The sequence below is a fragment of the Ictidomys tridecemlineatus genome, chromosome 5 (assembly GCF_052094955.1).
Source record: "Ictidomys tridecemlineatus isolate mIctTri1 chromosome 5, mIctTri1.hap1, whole genome shotgun sequence".
NCBI lineage: Eukaryota > Metazoa > Chordata > Mammalia > Rodentia > Sciuridae > Ictidomys > Ictidomys tridecemlineatus.
Window position 1 is genome coordinate 35,837,874 of NC_135481.1, and position 19,519 is coordinate 35,857,392.

General features: G+C 36.1%; 1 protein-coding gene across 4 annotated transcripts in view; it reads left to right on the plus strand.

Moving 5' to 3' along the window:
- Spg11 (SPG11 vesicle trafficking associated, spatacsin) overlaps window positions 1–19,519 on the plus strand; it is a 76,541-nt gene that overhangs the window by 15,920 nt on the left and 41,102 nt on the right. For all 4 annotated transcript variants that reach the window (XM_040274924.2, XM_021726459.3, XM_005316508.3 and 1 more), the window contains exons 8-16: window positions 7,090–7,222; window positions 9,757–9,912; window positions 10,262–10,437; window positions 11,818–11,994; window positions 14,613–14,684; window positions 15,131–15,258; window positions 15,531–15,706; window positions 16,970–17,183; window positions 18,183–18,386. In XM_040274924.2, the coding sequence (XP_040130858.1) occupies window positions 7,090–7,222; window positions 9,757–9,912; window positions 10,262–10,437; window positions 11,818–11,994; window positions 14,613–14,684; window positions 15,131–15,258; window positions 15,531–15,706; window positions 16,970–17,183; window positions 18,183–18,386 (1,436 nt within the window). The remainder of the gene's footprint in view (window positions 1–7,089; window positions 7,223–9,756; window positions 9,913–10,261; window positions 10,438–11,817; window positions 11,995–14,612; window positions 14,685–15,130; window positions 15,259–15,530; window positions 15,707–16,969; window positions 17,184–18,182; window positions 18,387–19,519) is intronic.

Sequence of the window (19,519 nt, forward strand, 5' to 3'; positions counted from 1 at the left end):
TTTAATTCATTTACATTTTAGGTAATTATTAATAGGTAAAGTCTTACCACTGGCATTTTAAAAATTATTTTTGTCCCCCCCCCCTTTTCAGTACTGGGGATTGAACCTAGAGATGCACTACCACTCTGAACTACATCCCCAGTCCTTTTTATTTTTATTTTTTTGAGACAGGGTCTCACTAAATTGCCATGATTATTCTTGAACTTCTGATCCTTCTGCCTTAGCCTTCCTAGTATAGCTGGATTATAGGAATACAACATGGTGTTGCATTCCTATAATCCAGCTTCTAGTGTTTTTTTTTTTTCTTATTTATTTTTAGTTTCTTTATCTCTTACGGTCTTTCTTGGTGGTTAAGTGATTTTTATCTTGTAGTGTTTTTGTATAGTATATTTTTATTCCTTATTTTGGGCATACTATAGGTTTTTGCTTTGTGGCTACCTTGAGGCTTACAAAAAACTTTTGATTATAACACACTTATTTTGAAATGATAGTAACTCAACATTGATTGTAAATATAGAAAGAGGAAAAATACTAATTTAAAAAAAAATCTGCACTTAAACTGCATTCCTCCCACATTTTGAATTTTTTAATGTTTATTTTTTACTTTTAGGTGGACACAATATCTTTATTTTATTTTTATGTGGTGCTGAGGATCGAACCCAGTGCCCCACGCATGCCAGGCGAGTGCGCTACCACTTGAACCACGTCCAGAGTCCACATTTTGAATTTTTTTTTAACCATACGATTTATTTTTATGTTTTTAATCATACATGACAGCAGAATGTATTTTGACATATAATACATACATGGAATGTACATACATCAATCATATTGTCTATTCTGCTGCCCTTCCTATCCCCCAACTCCTCCCCTCCTCTCCTATCCTTTCTCTCTATCCAATCTAATCTGACACACTTTTCTTTCTTTTTCTCATCACAACATCATATATGTATTCTGTATAACAATAAGGTTCTCCTTCCATTTTCTGTGCAACTCCCCTTCTCCCTCTTTTTCCCTCTCACCTCTTCCCTATTTAGTGATAATCGTCTTCTCCACATTTTGAATTTTTGATGTCCCATCTTCTACCTTTTTATATTGCCTGTCTCTTAACATATATATGTAGTCATTATTTTTTTGTATGTTCCAATACCAAAGATATAAGTAGTTTACAAAACTGTTTACAGAATTAAAGCATTCTGGATTTGTATTGTCACCCTTCCCAGTGAGTTATAGACCTTCGGATGTTTTCTTCTTACTTGCTAGCATTTCTTTCTTTTAGTTTGAAGAACTCCTTTTAGAATTCTTATAGGACACATCTGGTGGTGATGAAGTCTCTCCGCTTTTGTGGGATTGTCTGTCTTCATCATTTCTAAAAGCTAGCTTTGGTACAATTTTCTTGGTTGCCAGTTCTTTTCCTTCAGTGCTGTGAATACCTCATTATCTTCCCTCTGGCCTATAAAGGTTTTGCTGAGAGCTCTGCTGTCAGATAAATCATCATACCCTTATGTATTTCTTTTGCTGTCTCCCCCTCTCTCTCTCTCTCTCTCTCTCTCTCTCTCTCTCTCTCTATATATATATATATATATATATATATATATATATATATATATATAATGTTGTAGATGAACACAATACCTTTATTTTGTTTATTTAGCTTTTTTTTTTTTGTGGTGTTGGGGATCAAACCCAGTGCCTCATGTACCCTAGGCAAGGGTTCTATCACTGAGCCACAACCCCAACCCCTTCTCTTTGTCTTTAATCTTTGAGATTTTGATTATACATCTTGGAGTAGATTTGGTTGAGTTGAATCTGACTTGTGACCTTAGTTAGACTTTCCTATACCTGGATATTTGTATTCTTCTCTAGGTTTAAGAAGTTTTCTATTATTATTCCTTTGTATAAGCTATATTCTCAAGAACCTCTTAAATGCTAAATATTTGCTCTTTTAAAAGCTGACTCGAGAGCTTTTTTTCGTTTCTCTTTTCTTTCTCTTCCCTGTGTATTTTCAAATACCTTTTCTTTAAGTTCAATGATTCTTCTGTTTGATCCCTTCTGTTACATTTTTTTCATTTCATTTAGTGTATTTGTCAGCTCAAGGATTTCTGTTGTTTTTTTTTTTAATTACTTCAGTCCTTTAACTTTCTCTGATAAATTACTGAATTACTTGTTTCCTTAAAGTTTTTTGAGTTTCCTTTTTTATAAATAAATTTTGACAGTTTTTTCCCCACATTTTTTACTGGTGCCTTATAGTAGTACATAGTGATGTAAATATTCATACATGCGTGCACACAATATAATTTGGCCAATATAGCTCCCCAACACTTCACCTCTCCCCCTCCTCCTTCCACCCCCAACCCCCATCTGTTTCCTCCACTGATCTTCCTTTGATATTCATTAGATCTCCCACCTCTCCCCTGCCTTCTTTTTCTTTTTAATATTTTTTTAGTTGTAGATGGACACAATATCTTTATTTATTTTTATGTGGTGCTGAAGATTGAACCTGGTGCCTCACACGTGTGAGGCAAGTGCTCTACCCGTGAGCTACAACAGCCCCAGTCCTCTTTTCCTTTTTCCTCTCTAGCTTCCACATATGAGAGAAAACATATGACCCTTGGCCTTCTGAGTTTGTCTTATTTCCCTTAACATAAAGGTCTCAAGTTCTATCCATTTTCCATCAAAAGACATAATTTTATTTTTCTTTATGGCTAAATAAAATGCCATTGTCTATATATACACCACATTTTCTTTATCCATTCTTTGGTTGATGGACACCTAGGTTGGTTCCATAGTTTGTTGTGAATTGTATTGCTATAAACATGTGTATACATGTATCATTATAGTATGATGACTTTAATTGTTTAGGATAAATACTGAAGAGTGGTATGGCTGGGTTTCCATGCCTAGTCTTTTTTTTTTTTTTTTTTGGTACCAGGATTTGAACCCAAGAGCACTTAACCACTGAGCCACATCCCCAGCTCTTTTTTATGTTTTACTTAGAGACAGGGCCTCACTGAGTTGCTTAGAGCCTTGCTTTTGCTGAGGCTACTTTGAACTCTCAATCTTCCTGCTTCAGCCTCTCAAGCCACTGGGATTACAGACGTGGGCCACTCCACCTGGCCTATGCCTAGTCTTTTGAGGAATCTCTATACTGATTTCCATAGTGGTTATGGTAATTTACAATCCCACCAACAATGTAAAATGTTGCTTTTCCTCCACATTCCAGATTTATTATTGTTTGTATTCTTGATGACTGCCATTTGACGGTGTGAGAGGAAATCTCAATGTGGTTTTGATTTTCGTTTCTCTAATTACTAATCTAATTACTGATCTAATTAGTAACTTCTCTAATTATACTAATATGGAATACTTTTCCATATATTTGTTGACCATTTGTATTTCTTCTTTTGAGAAGTGTCTCTTAATTCATTTGCCCATTTATTAATCAGGTTATCTGGGTTTTTGGTGTTAAGTTTTTTGAGTTCTTTATATATTCTAGATAATAGTCCTCTGTCAGAAGAGTAGTGAACAAAGATTTTCTCCCATTATGTAGATTCTGTCTTCATATTCCTAATTGTTTCCTTTGCTGTGTAGACTCTTTTTAATTTGATACCATCCCATTATTAACTTGGCATTATTTTTTGAGCTTTAGTGGTTCAATTTTGGGCAGTATTTTTTTAAATATTTAATTTTTAGTTGTAGGTGGACACATTACATTTTTATGTGGTGCTGAGGATTGAACCCAGTGCCCCATGCATAGGTGAGTGCTCCATCTCTGAGCCACAACCCCAGTCCTTTTTTGCAGTTTTTATAGTTCTACTTAAACACAAATAAAGTGAGCTCAAACCATCTATTTTCTTTGCTGCACAGCCTGGCACTGGAATTGGTGATTGTGATGGCTAGCTGAGCTTTCCAGTTCTTAGGAAAACATTGTGAACAATCTCTGCATAAGATTTATTGAGCCAAGTGTGTTGGCACAATCCCCAACCCTAATCCCAGTAACTCAAGAGGATTGAAAGTATAAGGCGAGCTTCAGCAGTTTAGCAAGACCCTAAGCAACTTAGTGAGACCTGTCTCATTAAGTGGCTTAGTACTCCCTGGGTTCAATCCCCAGTATTAAAAAAAAAAAAAAAAAAAAAAAAGAGGTGTATCAGGAGGATTTCCTGATCCTTAACATTGTGGACCAGGAACATCTAAAAGCCACTGGGCAGCATGTTCAGTTTTCTTAGTGCTTCCATAACTAATGTTGAGAATCAAGATTGGCCCTTGAATTTTCTCCACACCTTGTCCGAACATCTGGTCGCTGCTACTTATCTTAATTCTGATGTATCAATCTGCCTGTTGCTGGATGAATTTCTTTATCTTCTTTTTTTTAAATATTTTTTATTCATAGATGGAACACAATACATTTATTTGTTTGTTTATATGTGGTGCTGAAGATTGAACCCAGGGCCTCACATGTGGGAGGCAAGTGCTCTGCCATTGAGCCACAATACCAGTCCCTTCATCTTCTTTTTGATATTGGGCTTCACAAGAGGTCTGAAAGCAAACCTAATCCAGGGGAAGTAGGGACAGGTAGACTGTAGATGTATGAGTGGCCAATGATTAAGATTCACTGAATAGAAAATGGCTGTCATCTCTGTAGGCAATACTGGGGAAGAGACATTAGTTTTCTTTGAATACCTATGTTAAATTCTTTGTCCAAGCGCTGGGTATGGTTTCACATAACCTTTAATCCCAGCAATTTAGGAGGCTGAAGCAGAAGGATCACAAGTACAAAGCCAGCCTCAGCAACTCAGTGAGACCCTGTCTCTAAATTTAAAAAGGGGGCAGGGATGTGGCTCAGTGCCCCTGGGTTCAATCCCTGGTACCAAAAAAAATTGTGTGAGAATTCATACATGTTGTTGCTTTATGTTTCTGGTGCCTTATTTTGCCTTTATTAGGTGAAGTCAAGGTTTTCTGGAAGTTCATGATGTTTGTTGGTATATGACAACATGTGCACCTTGAGGATTGGGTATTTATTCTATTCTTCATAATCTGGCTTTGTTTGTACCTGTCCTTGCATAAATTCTAAGTTGGCTGCTTATTTTCTCAGAACCTATGGTCACTGCTGATATTTCAGACTGAATGGTATCCTGAGCTCAGATTTTCAAGCCCATGATTGATATGTTGTCACTGTTTCAGCATGAGAGGGCACCCCAATCCCAAATTTGTCACAAATCCACAATGGTCAATTCTTTAGGATGGATTGGGGAAGTGTCTAAAAAATGTAGTCAGTCTTTGGAAGTCTCTGTTTGGGACCAGATTCGGCCCAAATACCTTGTCTATAGTCACTGTGTATAGTCACTTCAGGCTTCTGCCTGTCACAGGTTCTTACCATGGAAGGAGTGGCCCTGGGGTTCTCAGCAGTGACTTCACACTTTCCTCACTCTTCCCAAGTGGATATTGACTCTTTGAGCTATGTTACTTGGGGTTTGGATTAGGGTAGAGTGGGCAGTCTTGTGACTACTAATGCTTCAATGCTGGATTGCACCTGGAGCCTGCAGCCTGCTGAAATTAGCACAGCATGGGCAGGATCAAGGTTCATGCTCCTGTCACCTGTCTGCTGCTGTGTACTCATTATACTCATGTATTGCTAGCTAGACATGATGCTGACTGAAATACAAGTGTGTCCACCAGAGCCTCAGGTTTTCATCTGGTGTAGGGCAGGTCCAGAGGTCTTGTCCAGTGGCTGTAGCACAAGAACAGGAGCCATTAGAATCTGCTCAGGGTTGGGTTTTACTAGCCCAGCAGAGTATTTTTCTGCCCTTTAGTGCTGAAGTAGTGACAACACACCAATCATAGACTTTTAGCAGACACTGGGCATATCTACCTCTAGTAAATGGAATCTTTCCCCACAGTGTGCTGCCCAGGTTTGGGGAGGGGCGGTGGAAATAGGCTGTTGGTAGCACTGGGTTTCATTGTGGTAGTCCTAGTACTCAGTTCTAACTATTAGGACCTAATTCCCTCTCTTTCCCCCAAGTAGAAGGCATCTCTCTCCACGTCATTTGCTTTGAGTTGGACGAGAGGTGACGTAGGCAACTCTTTGCCGCCTTCCTTAATCGTTTGTTTTGTGTGTGTATGTGTGTGTCAAAACCAGATACTGTGATCTTTCACCTTTTCTTTATTTCTTGGTGAAAGTAATTTCATGTGTTAATAGCTGTTCAAATTGATATTTCTGTGAACAGACAATCATTTCTAGAAGGTCTTACTTTACTGCCATCTTGTTTTACCTATTATTTGTTATAAGTGGTACGTTATAAATTACATCATTCCTTTCCAGTGTAAAGAAATACAGTTGGGGCTGGGATTGTGGCTTAGAGGTAGAGTGCTCGCCTAGCACGCGTGAGGCACTGAGTTCGACCCTCAGCACCACATAAAAATAAAATAAAAAAAATATGTGTCCATCTATAACTAAAAAATAAATATTAAAAAAAATACAGTTAACTTTTTATATCTTGATTTTTGTATTTAGCTGATCTGTTAACTCATCCTAATAATGGATCTATTCTATGGAAGTCTTTATATAGTTAATTTGCATTTAACATCAGAATAATATAACTTTGTTTCTTCTCTTTGAATACTTAAACTTTTGGGGGGCTAGGGCTATAGCTCAGTGGTAGAGTGCTTGTCTTGAACGTGTGAGGCACTGGGTTTGATCCTCAGTACCACATAAAAATAAATAAAGATATTGTGTTCCTCTGCAACTAAAAGAATATTTAAAAAAATACTTATGTTTTTATTCTTTTTGTCCTGTTTTGCTGTTAGGACCTTCAGTATAATATCCAGAAGTAAGGGTGAGCATCTTTATCATATTTCAAAAGCTTTATCTACCTTCAAAGCTGATAAAACCTATTTTCCTGCCAGTTTGGCTCTGAATATTTCTGGAGCATTGAGTGTCATGGCCTAATCTCTTTCCTCCCAGGTGGTTATTAGAGCCACCCAGTAACATCTCCATCAGTCTTTGCACATTAAGTTCTAAAGTTTAAAAAAAAAAAAAATCTGAATCCTGATTTTTTTTTTTTTCCTGATTCCTCCTTCCCCCCATTTTAGGCTGGAATAGAAAATCGTCAGCTGGACACAGTAGATTTCTTCTTGAAGAGCAAGGAAAATCTTTTTATTCTGTCTTCAAAATCTTCTGTACCCGATCAGTTTGATCACTTGCCATCTCATTTATATTTAAGAAGTAAGTAAAATAAAGACTTCTCCATTTGTACTGGTCATTTTTAATTACTTTGAAATTATCGTGTATTCTGATGACTTGTTGACTTCTCTACTTACCAGAACTAATGTATGGGATTTATATACATTGTGGAAACTTGAGAGAGTTTTCAGACTCTATAGATGTTGTCATTCTAAGTGGGATATTATTCATATTCTGTGCTGTGTTTGATATTTTTAATATGCAAGGAGAAGATGATCTTTCAAATTCATGAAAATTTTATACAAGAAAGAATAAAATTCATTGCTGATACTTGCAACTGCCTGAGATGTATATGGACAATACTGATTGCTTTCTGAGTTGTGGAGTTGCGGATTAGATTTTGTTATAAGAATTTTCACACTGACTCGTTTTTTGCTACTTTGTCAATTCTTCTTAAGATTTTGGCTATTCTTCCTTAAAAAATAGGAAGCCTAACTTTTATTCTTGGAACGGATAATCATGTCAATCCTCTGTTTAGAGGGACGGGTAAAACCTGAGGTGGAAGCTCTGACTTGATATGACAGTTGAAATTAAATTGAATCAAGGGAGCATTAACATACAGGCAAAGTTTTAATTGGGACTTCACCTGCAGAGAGAAAACACTGATGGAGAAGTGGATCAGGCTGTTCCCCGAACAAAGGGAGATGTACGTTTTTATTTTTATTGGGAGGGGGGTGCTGAAATCCTGTATTTTTTAATCATTATCACCATCCTGTACAAATTTTGTGGTGATTTCCAACAGTCTCATTCTCTCATCTGGTTTATTCTTGGAGACATTATGTTGAAGGCATCCTAGGCTTTTTTTTTTTTTTTTAATTTTTTAGTTGCAGATAGACACAACACCTCTATTAACCTAGTTATATGTGGTGCTGAGGTCCAAACCCAGGGCCCCGCATGCACTAGTTGAGCATTCTACCGCTGAGCCACAACCCCAGCCCCTGAAGGCATTCTAGCTTTTATGATACATCTGGTTTTTGTGATTGAGAAGGTGGATTGGAAGATTGAGGAGGGTGGGAAAGAATACATACCATACTTTTAATGTCCCTGTGGTGGTCCCTGATTACCTCACCCCTATACATGTGATATTATCATCTGCTTTTTTCCCCTACTTGAATAATATATTTTAGACATTTTTCTGTACATAGATAGATATTATGATGGCATGAATTTCATTTTATGGACTATGTCATAATTTACTCATCCAACTATTAGACATTTAGATTGATTCCAGTTTTTAAATATTGGCAATATACCATAAATGCTATGTGTAATTTTATGTATGTATAATTGGAATAAATATACTTGGAATAAATTCTAGACATGAAATTTTCAGGCTAGTGAGTGTACATAATGCACATTCTTAATTGCCTTGATAAATTTTCCTCCAAAGAACTTCTACCAATTTCTACCCTAGTTGCATATGGAGAAAATGACAATCTGCTCAGTGTTAGTTCTCACTGAGAATATGAATTAGAAATTTTCTTTTCTTTTTTTTTTTTTTGGTGCTGAGAGGGGCTTGGTTGGTTGGTTGGTGCTAGGGGTCAAACCTGGAGGCCTTGAATATGCTGGGCAAGCACTATACTACTGAGCTTATATTCCCAGTCCTCTTTCATTTTGATTGCAGAGTTTGGTCTTCTATCTCCCAACTTGCTGACTTTTTAAGATGCTCTCCCCTTTTTAATCCACTTGAATTTATAGAAAAAATCCTGGTTTGTGATATTGAGTGATGCTCCATCTGAAAGTATGTGGTCATTGTTCACTTTCCCTGTTTGGTGGTCAATGATTTCTCCTCTACTCTCACTTGAAGTGCTCTGCTCTAAAGGGCAACAGTGAACGTGGAATAATAAGCATGGCAAGGGCTGGGATGTAGCTCAGTAGTAGGGTGCTTGCCCAATATCTGTGAGACCCTGGATTCAATTCCCAGTACCAATAATAATAATAATAAGAAGAAGAAGAAGAATAAGAAAAGCATAGAAATGTTTTACCTACTTTCTGGGAGGATTGCCCATGGTTCCTATCATTCTCACATAAGCAGTCATAACAGGAATCACTTCATTAGGGCCTTCAGCAACAAGTAGAGACTTCAAGGGCTTACATTTCTGTGTGTTGAAGAGAGTAGCTTTGGAATCACACAGACATAGGTTCAAATTTTGCCTGTGCCATTTTTAGCTTAGACAAATTACTTATCCTCTCTGTACTTGTTTCCTCATCTATGGAAAAAGGAACATCTACCTCTTAAGCTATTGGAATAAGAAAGAATTTACAAATACTAAGTTTAGTACTTAAGATGTAGTAAATCAGCAAAATGGTAGTTAATGATAATACCAGTGAATAATTATTAATAGTAATGAAAATCATTGAAGTTGCAGGTAAGAAGCCTTCATAAAAGTTTTGTGAAAATAGCACATTGGTCCTTGTATGTATTTTAAATATTACAACATGGAATTTTTGGATTTGTTAATTTTATTGGGAGTGGTCTAGTGTCCTTCATACTAATTTCTTTGCTTCTTTCTCAGATGTGGAAGAGCTGATACCAGCATTGGACTTACTTTGCTCAGCAATTAGAGAAAGTGATTCTGAAACCCAAAGCAAACACTTTTCAGAGCAATTGCTTAGTCTTACATTGTCTTTCCTTAACAAACAGATGAAGGAACTTTGTATTCACACTGAAGGTAAGAATAGCAGCAAAGAAAGGGGACGCATTCCTGTGTGTCAGGACAGTGAAGTGCCATTTGCTAAAGCTGAATAAAGATGACATGTAATTAAGTGAAATGAGTTTTGATACTGAGAAAGTTGGCAAAAAGACCTAGGACTAATCATTGTGAAGAATGTAAAAAGGACTATATTAAAACACAGATGCTTGTAAATAGAAAACAGTCCTCAAATATATTTTGAAAATTTGAAGATAGCAATTTTCAATTTTGGCATTCTCTAGAACTCTTTCTAACTAGTCATGTCCTCTTCTTTCCGCTGCCATAATATGTACATGTATATGAATTGGCACATTGATATTTTCCACAGAGATAGATGAACATCTACAGAAAGCAGTGGATATTTTGACCAGCTACATTAATGAACTTAGAACTTTCATGATAAAGTTTCCTTGGAAGCCAACAGATACTATAGATGAATATAATGTCAGTGAAAGTGTCAGCACAGTGAAAGAGAGTGATATATGGGAGAAACTCAGCTCTGAGGTAAATATGAATAATTATTGTATTTTATGTGCTAGATTCAGAGGACCTGAAAACAATAAAATAAATAGAATTTAGAATCTATACACCTGTGATTCAGAATCTTCAGAAAGGGTTTTAGGTTTCATAGGTTTTGGGATCTCTGGATATGACTTCAAATTTATGTCTACAAGAGATTTGTTTATTTAATTCAGAACACAGGCTCCCTGTTAATGCCAATCTTGCCCACTTGTATCCAGCACCTGACCCCAGGGCCATTTGAAGCAGCCCCTCCTCAAGTAATACTTTTCACTGTCTTGGGCCTGGCACTTCAGACTCATGCGTTCTGCCTGACCTCTGAATAAATTGAGTTATTAGATCTACTAATAATTTGATCTAGGAAAATTTTCCTTTATAGCATCATTATTTGGAGTATACTCAATTTGAGTCATGTCTGTAATTCTAATTAACACTTTTTGTGAGTTACATTTCTTGATTCCATCCTTTCGCCTTTCTTTACCCAGTAGATGTGAATATAGCCAAAACATGCTGCCCTCTGTATTACTTAGAGACTGGAAGGATTCCTCTATTCACATGAAGAGTACTGGTATTCGAAAGACAAAAGCCAGAATGATTTAGATGAGTAGGGCCAGGCATAGTGGCATCTGCCTATAATCCCAGCTGGTTGGGAAACTCATGCAAGAGGATCCCAAGTTCGACACCAGCCTGAGTAATTTAGGGACACCTTATTTCAAAATAAAAAATAAAAAGAGCCAGGGGATGTAGCTGAGTGGTAGAGAGCTTGCCTAGGACATGCAAGGTTTAATCCCTAGCACTACCAAAAAAAAAAAAAAAAAAACAATGGGGAATGAAACGATAAGGTTAAGATGCTACCAGTTTCTCAAACTTTTTTTTTTTTCCCCCTTGGTGCTGCTGGGATTTGAAGTATTGTCAAGTCCCTGAAGACTTGATGCAGTTTTTTCTTTTGCCTCTATACTTGATAGTCTCACTTTTTGGAGCACCTGTCATCTTTTCTTAATTATTGATCTTAGATTTTTTTTATTCATTAGTTACTTCTACTAAGAAGCCCTGTGCCTTTTGTGTTTTTTATTTGGTAACACCTGTTCTGAACCCTGGTCTGTAACATCCTGGGATACTTTTTATCACAGACAGTACTCTATTTGTGTTACTGACACTGACTATCACTAGACACAGAGCTCTTGGAGAGCAGGGTCTATTTTAGTCAGCTTCATATTCCCTATGCCTAGCTGCAGATACTAGTAATAGATTTTCAATAAAGGTCCCTTAGTAGGTATTTAGTGAATGTATAAATCCTATGTTGATAATCATAATAAGAAAATTAAAAAGAACCTAAAGGTAAATGTTTTTTCTTCCTTCTCCTAGGAAGTTATTGCCAATGCCATTTTAAACAACAAAATACCAGAGGCACAAACCTTCTTTAGGAGTAACAGTCATTCTGCTCAAAAACTTGAGGAACTGATTAGGATAGGCCTAGGTTTGGTCTTTGACAATTTAAGGAAGAACAATATAAAGGAAGCCTCTGAACTTCTGAAGAACATGGTGAGTGGTATAATCGCATTTGTCAGATCTTAAAGTCCCTGATGTAAGAGAAGATCTCCAGTCACTTAATATGATTTCTGGTTGCTGTAAAAACTGAGTTTTTTCATTGTTGCATTACAAGTGAAGAAATTTACATAGTCCTTACTAGAAAAAAAGTGACATTAATTATCCTGAGAAATGTTTTTTGGTACTGAGAACTTTCCTGAAGAGATTTCCCCCCCATCTTTATTGAGGTATGATTAATGAAAAAAATACATATTTAATGTGTAAAATGTGATGCTTTGATGTGTGTATACATTGTGAAAAAGATTACCACAAACTAATTAATGTTACCTTATATAGTTGTGTGTCTGTGGTGAGAACACTTGAAAACTCTTAGCAAATTTCAAGTCTACAAGATATTATTATCCTCCTAACAAATATCATGTATAACATATATTTTTAGCTTATGCTATATATAAGTCCAGGACTTATTTGTCTTATGACTGAAAATTTGTACCCTTTAGCCAATCTCTTCCTTTCCCGTACTTGCTGCCCACTGGTGACTTCCAGTCTATTCTGTTACTACAAGTTAAATTTTCTTTTTAAGATTGCACATGTAGATGGAATCATGTAACATTTGAATTTCTGTGTCTGGCTTGTAAATGGCATGGTTCCCTTCTTTCTTAGTCTGAATAATGTACCATTAGATATATACACTCCACATTTTCTTTATCCATACAGCTATTGATGGACAATAAGTTGATATCATTCTCTCTCTCTCTCTCTCTCTCTCTCTCTCTCTCTCTCTCACACACACACACACACACACACACACACACACACACTCAATCTCTTGCTTTTACGCACGCACACACACATTTCCTTTCTCTCTCTCTCTCTCTCTCTCTCTCTCTCTTTGTGATACTGGGGATTGAATGCAGGGTGCTTAACAACTGAGCAACATCCCTAGCCCTTTTTATTTATTTTTAAAAATTTGTTCTAATTAGTTATATATGACAATAGAATGCATTTTGACACATCATACAAAAATGGAGTATAACTTCTCATTCTTCTGGTTGTACATGATGTAGAGTTATACAGGTTGTGTAATTATATATGCAATAGGGCAATAATGTCTGATTCATTCTACTATCATTTCTATCCCTATTCCCTCTCCCCTCCCTTCACTCCCCTCTGTCTAATCCAAAGTCCCTCTCTTCTCCTCCCTGCCATTGTGAATTAGTGTCTGGATATCAGAGTAAACACCTTTGGTTCTTTGGGATTGTCTTAGCCCTTTTAAAATATTTCATTTAGAGACAGGTTCTTATTAGGTTGCTTAGGGCCTTGCTTAGTTGCTGAGGCTGGTTTTGAACTTGTGATCCCCTAGCCTTAGTCTCCCAAACCATTGGGATTACAGACATGCACCACTGTGTCTGGCTTCTTGAAGATGTGTGTGTGTGTGTGTGTGTGTGTGTGTGTGTGTGTGTGTGTGTATGTATGTATGTATTTTGGTACTGGGAATTGAACCCAGGGGTGAACCCACTGAGCTTCATCCCCTTTTTTAAATTTTATTTGGAAACAAGGTCTCTCTAAATTGCTGAGGCTGGCTTTGAATTTGCAATCCTCCTGCCTTAGCCTCCTGAGTTGCTGGGATTACAGATGTGCACCACTGTGCCCAGTTTGAAGATTATTTTTAAATGGAGTTCCTGCTGGGCACGGTGGCACATGCCAGTATTCCCAGCCACTCTGGAGAATGAGGCAGGAGGATAGCAAGTTCAAAGCTGGCCTCAGCGATTTAGTGAGGCCCTATCTAACTTAGTGGGTCCTTGTCCATGGTAACTTCCTGGGTTGGGCTGGGGATATAGCTCAGTTGGTAGAGTACTTGCCTTACATGCATAAGTCCCTGGATTCAATCCCCAGCACCACAAAAATAAATAAATAAAAATAGAAAGGACTGAGGATATAGTGTAGTGGTTAAGGGCCTCTCAGTTCAATTCTGGCATAAAAAAGAATAATAAATAGATAGGTAGATATATAGATAGATAAAAATAAATGGAGTTTTCATCATCTCCCTGTTGATAGGACTTATGATTTATTGGAGGATCTTCTGTATTGTTCATGTGACCCCTTACATCTTTTTTTGTGCTTTCTAGTGGAATATGCCTTTGCTTAGGGCTTCATGTTTCATGAGTTTACTTCATCTGAGAAGGGAAATCCTAGAAGTAGTGTTCCCAGACTAAATTGAGATCTGGCCCTAATCTGCATTGGTGGGGTCTTGTCCATGGTAACTTCCTGGAAGTGCAGAGGAGTGAAACTATGTAAGGGGTAATTGTTTACATTGGTCTTTTAAATGAATCATCATATCAGGTTGTTGTATAGTTTGTCTTAGATGTATGGTAGCCTGGCCTTACTTAAATTGTTCTACATGTTATCTTTGCTCTGACAAAGTGTTTAAGGACTTTAGGAATATGCAGTAAATATGTATTCGGAAAATAAATATTTGCAAGAGAAGAAAAGATGTGGTATTCTAATAGAATGCATGTCTATAATAGAATACTTCTATATCTAACATGTTTGTGTTCCAAATAATTTCATTACTAAATGTAAGGTTTTTTGATTTTCTATGTCTATTATAGGGTTTTGATGTAAAGGACCACTTGCTCAAGATATGCTTCTATACAACAAATAGAAATGTACGAGATTATTTGGTAGGTAAAGATGAAACTGTGTAGTTTACCTTTTTTTTTTTTTTAAGAAACCCCAGCTTTAGAGTGTAATTGTTTACATTGACCTTTGTACACAAGTGAATCGTCATGGTAGGCTGTTGTATAGCCTATCTTAGATGTATGGTAGCCTTGCCTTTAAATTTTTCTGTCCCATTTAAAGATGAGACTGTGTAGTTTACATTTTTTTTAGAAAAATATGGAAGAAAAACTTTAAAAAATAATTTTAATATTCAACTAATATCTAATAAGTAAATATACGACAATTCTTTCTTTTTAAATTATTACACTTATGGTCAAGGAAAATTTTTGTGAATGTAAATTCAAGAATTAAAAATGCAATTTTTAGATGGCATTTAATCTCATGATTTTTGTTTTGCATATGTGCTTGAGTTTTGTGAGGTCACTGTTTTAATTATCTTTTATTCAAGGTTGAAATTTTGAAAGAAAAAAATTATTTTTCTGAAAAAGAAAAAAGAACTATAGATTGTGTGCATCAAGTTGAAAAATTTTATTCGGGACGTGTCCAAGGAAATATGCAGATACATTCTTTTCCCAGGTAGTCTCATCAGTCTCCTTTTGATAACATTGGAAGAATATTATAGATAATATTTAGTTTGTAATAATTATGAGCACAAGTTTCTTAACATGGAACTGAGTCAACCTTCTCAGAAACAAAAATTTGTATCATATAGAAGGGATTTCCCATCATTTTAATATTTGCATAATCAGAATTGTATACCCCCCCCCAAAGAATAGGTGTTCTTGTAGATAAAAAGGATGCTTTTTCTTCCAAAGTTAAAAAATATATATATATGATACTGTTTTTAGGTATTGGATAAAGGAACAAGATTTTTTCAAGCACAAATCTATTTTGGACTCATTCCTCCAATATGATTGTAAAGATGAATTTGATAAACTGGACCATACAATTGCATTAAATTGGGCTCAGTGGTGGGATCAACCAATGCAAGAATATATCCTTCTCCCCAGGATAAGTCCAGAAGGCAAGTACGAGAGAGTGCTAAATATATGCAAATTAAACAAGGGTTAAATTAGGTACTGGCATTTTAATTTTTTTTGTGTCTCTATTTTAGAATTCTTTTGAGAGGGGGTAGATATTAAGTTTCTCTAAAATGCAAGACATTGTATTAATCCATTGAATCTCAAGTTTTGCATTCGGTGAATATTTCAACAGAATTGACATGGGTGCATTAAAATAGGTTGGAAATCAATCCAGAGCTTATGATTCATTATAATTGTTAGAATTACATTCTAATTATATACTGTATTTAAGTTTTCATAGATGTTCCACATCTGGAACAATGGGACAAAATGGGTTAAGACCTCTTATCCCAACATTTTTGTGATGGATTTACAATGTGATAGTGAAAATAAAGACATATGATTTAATGAATTGAGAGTCAAGACCAAGTTTTTATTCCAGCTTCAGAGTGACATTCTTTGTTTTTCCAAATAGTTTTTGAGTTTCTTGTGTAAGTTAAGGATCCATGTCACCTCAGGGCTCTAGAGGATAACAGTGATGAAAAGTGGTATATCAGAGAATCAAATTTATTTTTACTATTATAGCCAATGTTTGTTTGTTTTTGGTATCAGGGATTGAACTACCACTGAACCATATCTCCAGCCCTTCTTATTTGTTTTGAAACGGGGTCTCGCTAAGTTGCTTAGGGCCTTGCTAAGTTGTAGAGGCTGGCTTAGAACTTGTGATCCTCCTCGTTCTCCTGAGTCGCTGGGATTATAGGCACCACTGCATCCAGCAAAGCTTTTTATAATAAAGGAAAGAGGCCAGGAATTGTTGCACACATCTGTACATCCCAGAGACTTTGGAGGCTGAGGCAGGAGGATTGTAAAGTTGAGCCAGCCTCAGCAACTTAGTGAGTCAGGATCTCAAAATAAAATTAAAAAGAGGCTTTGGGTGTGTAGTTCAATGATAGAGCGCCTTTGTTTTCCATTCTCAGTACTATAGAAAAAAGAGGATTGAATAGATAAGTGAAATGGGTAGTTTAACATACCTATTTCATTTTAACCACTAGTGATGAAAAATATTTAACTCTTCTAGATGTTATTGATTGTAAAATGAACAATACAAGAGGAAAACTGTAAAAAAACAAATAACCTGAATAATTCATACATTATATGAATATTCATGTTCAGATTATATTTACTGAATATTTAATTCAGTATTGAGTTACATGTTAACCATCATAATTCATTGCACTTTAAAATGTGTTTTGTTCTTTGTGTAGAATATAAACTGTATTCCCCAGAAGCCCTGTGGAGATACCTCACAGCTCACCATGATTGGTTAAACATTGTCTTGTGGATTGGAGAGTTTCAGACCCAGGAAGGTTACCTTTCACTTCAGCAGAGCAAATGGCCCCCTCTGACTGTTGATGTTATTGATCAGAATACTTGCTGCAACAACTACATGAGGAATGAAGTTTTAGATAAATTGGCCAGGTATTATAACTGTTGAATTAATCCCCCTTGGGAAAAATAAAAGGAAGAGCAATAAGAAAAAATGGTGAGGGCCAGGCATAGTGGCCCACCTGTAATCCCAGCAGTTAGGGAGGCTGAGGCAGGTCCTCAGCAATTTGGCGTGACCCTGTCTCAAAAGAGTAAAAGGGGCTGGGGATGTAGCTTCGAGGTAAAGTATCACTGGGTTCTTTCCTCAGTACTTGTGTGTTTTGTTTTTGTTTTTGTTTTTTTTAAGCTCTGGAGATAGCAAAGTGCATGCATTGGGGAGGAATATACTAAACATCTCAAGATACAATATTGTATAATATGGGTGGTGGTTACATGGTGCTGCTTTAAACTCCATGTCTATTTTTCTGTACTGCTTTGGTAGATATAATGTGTTTAACAGTAAATTTGTTAAAAGTAATACAGAAATGCAAGTTTCTCTGATTTAGTAGTCTATTTATTATTTTAGCCTCTTAGTGAGATATTTTTCTTAGTGCACAGAGCATCCACTTCAAGAGCTTGCCACTGTTGTCACATTGGTTTGTATAGTTCCAACCAAATATTTAAAAAATGGAGAGATAGTCTAGTTAGGTTTTCAAAATATCAAAGATAACTTGAGACTTTAATTAGTATATCTTTAAATGCTGTAATATTACAGAAACCTACATAGGAAACTGGCAAAATGTGTGCCTTAGAATATATTTATGGAGTAAAAACTGTTACCCTTATATTGTAAATGCTTATTGTTTTTTTAATTATATATATATAATTTTTTTTAGTTGTTGATGGACCTTTATCTTTATTCATTTATTTATATGTGGTGCTGAGTATCAAACCCAGTAGCTCATACATTTGAGGCAAGCTGTCTCTATTGAGACACAACCCTAGCCCCTATAAATGCTTATTGTTTTAAGTAGTTGATACTTAAACAGTGGAAGTGATTTGGTCTGCTCTGAATATATCAACTTTTTATTTTCTTACACCTTAAACCGGCAGGAATGGAATTTTTCTTGGGTCTGAACTAGAAGATTTTGAACTCTTCCTTCTAAGACTCAGCCGTATTGGGGGTGTGATGCAAGACACTCTCCCTGTCCAAAACTATAGGACCAAAGAAGGTTGGGATTTTCATTCTCATTTCATTCTCTACTGCTTGGAACATGGTCTACAGTATCTTCTTTTTGTCTTTCTTGACTATTACAAGTAAGTATTGAGAATTGCCTTTTCATATTTCCTCTTCTCATACTACTTCTGGACTTTTAGGAAAACAGTAAGCATTTACATGAGAGATATTAATCTGTTTGAAGTAGTTTCTCCCATCCCAACACTTGGTACATAGTTTAGTTTAGTGCCACATTTAACTAGATACATAAAAAAAGAAAGGAAGATTCTAAAGTTTCACTGTAATTCTTTGATATGTTGCCAGTAGAATGCTAAGCAACTTTGATTTCATAGCCTCTGCAACGCATATTACATAAACTCTAAAACTTATATAAATTGTTGCATATCAGTATATATTTACCTAAGATCAACCTGCAAAATTGTATCGGTGGCCAGTGTTATTGGGTCAATAAGAATAACAGCAGTGAAAGTAGTTTGTAATACAAGTGCTTACAATGTTCTTGGCATTAGGCTAAATGCTTTACATGCATTAACTCATTTCATCTTCACAAAAACTCTGTGGTGGTTACCCCCATCTCCATTTTACAAGTAAGGAAATACGGAGGCTTTGAAACTTAAGTATTTTTTACCTAAGACACATAACTAGTAAGGGCAGACCCAGATTTAATTCTGTTTACTTTGATTCTAGAGTCCACACTTCTACTCTAATAGAGACTTGTTGGTTTGTTGTTTTTCTTAAACTTTATGTAGTTAACACTAGAAGTTTGAACAGAGAATATAGTCCAGGTTTGTATCATGGAGGCTTACTCACACACTGAAGTGATTCTCCAAAACTGCTATGAAAAAAGAACAAATTTGAGAGTCATATTTTCTTTTTTTTTTTTTCTTGTGGCCTGGGAATTGATCCCAGGGGTGCTCCACCACATCCCCAGTGCTTTTTATTTTTTATTTTGAGACAGGGTCTCACTAAGTTGCTGGGGCTGGCATCAATCTCTAAAATTACAGGCATGCGCCCCTATGCTTTGCTAAGAGCCATATTTTCAAAATACATATTCTGAACCTTAACTCCTCAGTTTTAGCATCTCTGTATTTATGTAAAGGTTTTTGAAAACTTTTTGTTTTAAAAATGACAAAAAGGCTGGGCACAGTTGTGCATGCCTATAATCCCAGCACCTTGGGAGGTTGAGGTAGGAAAATCATAGGTATGCACCTCT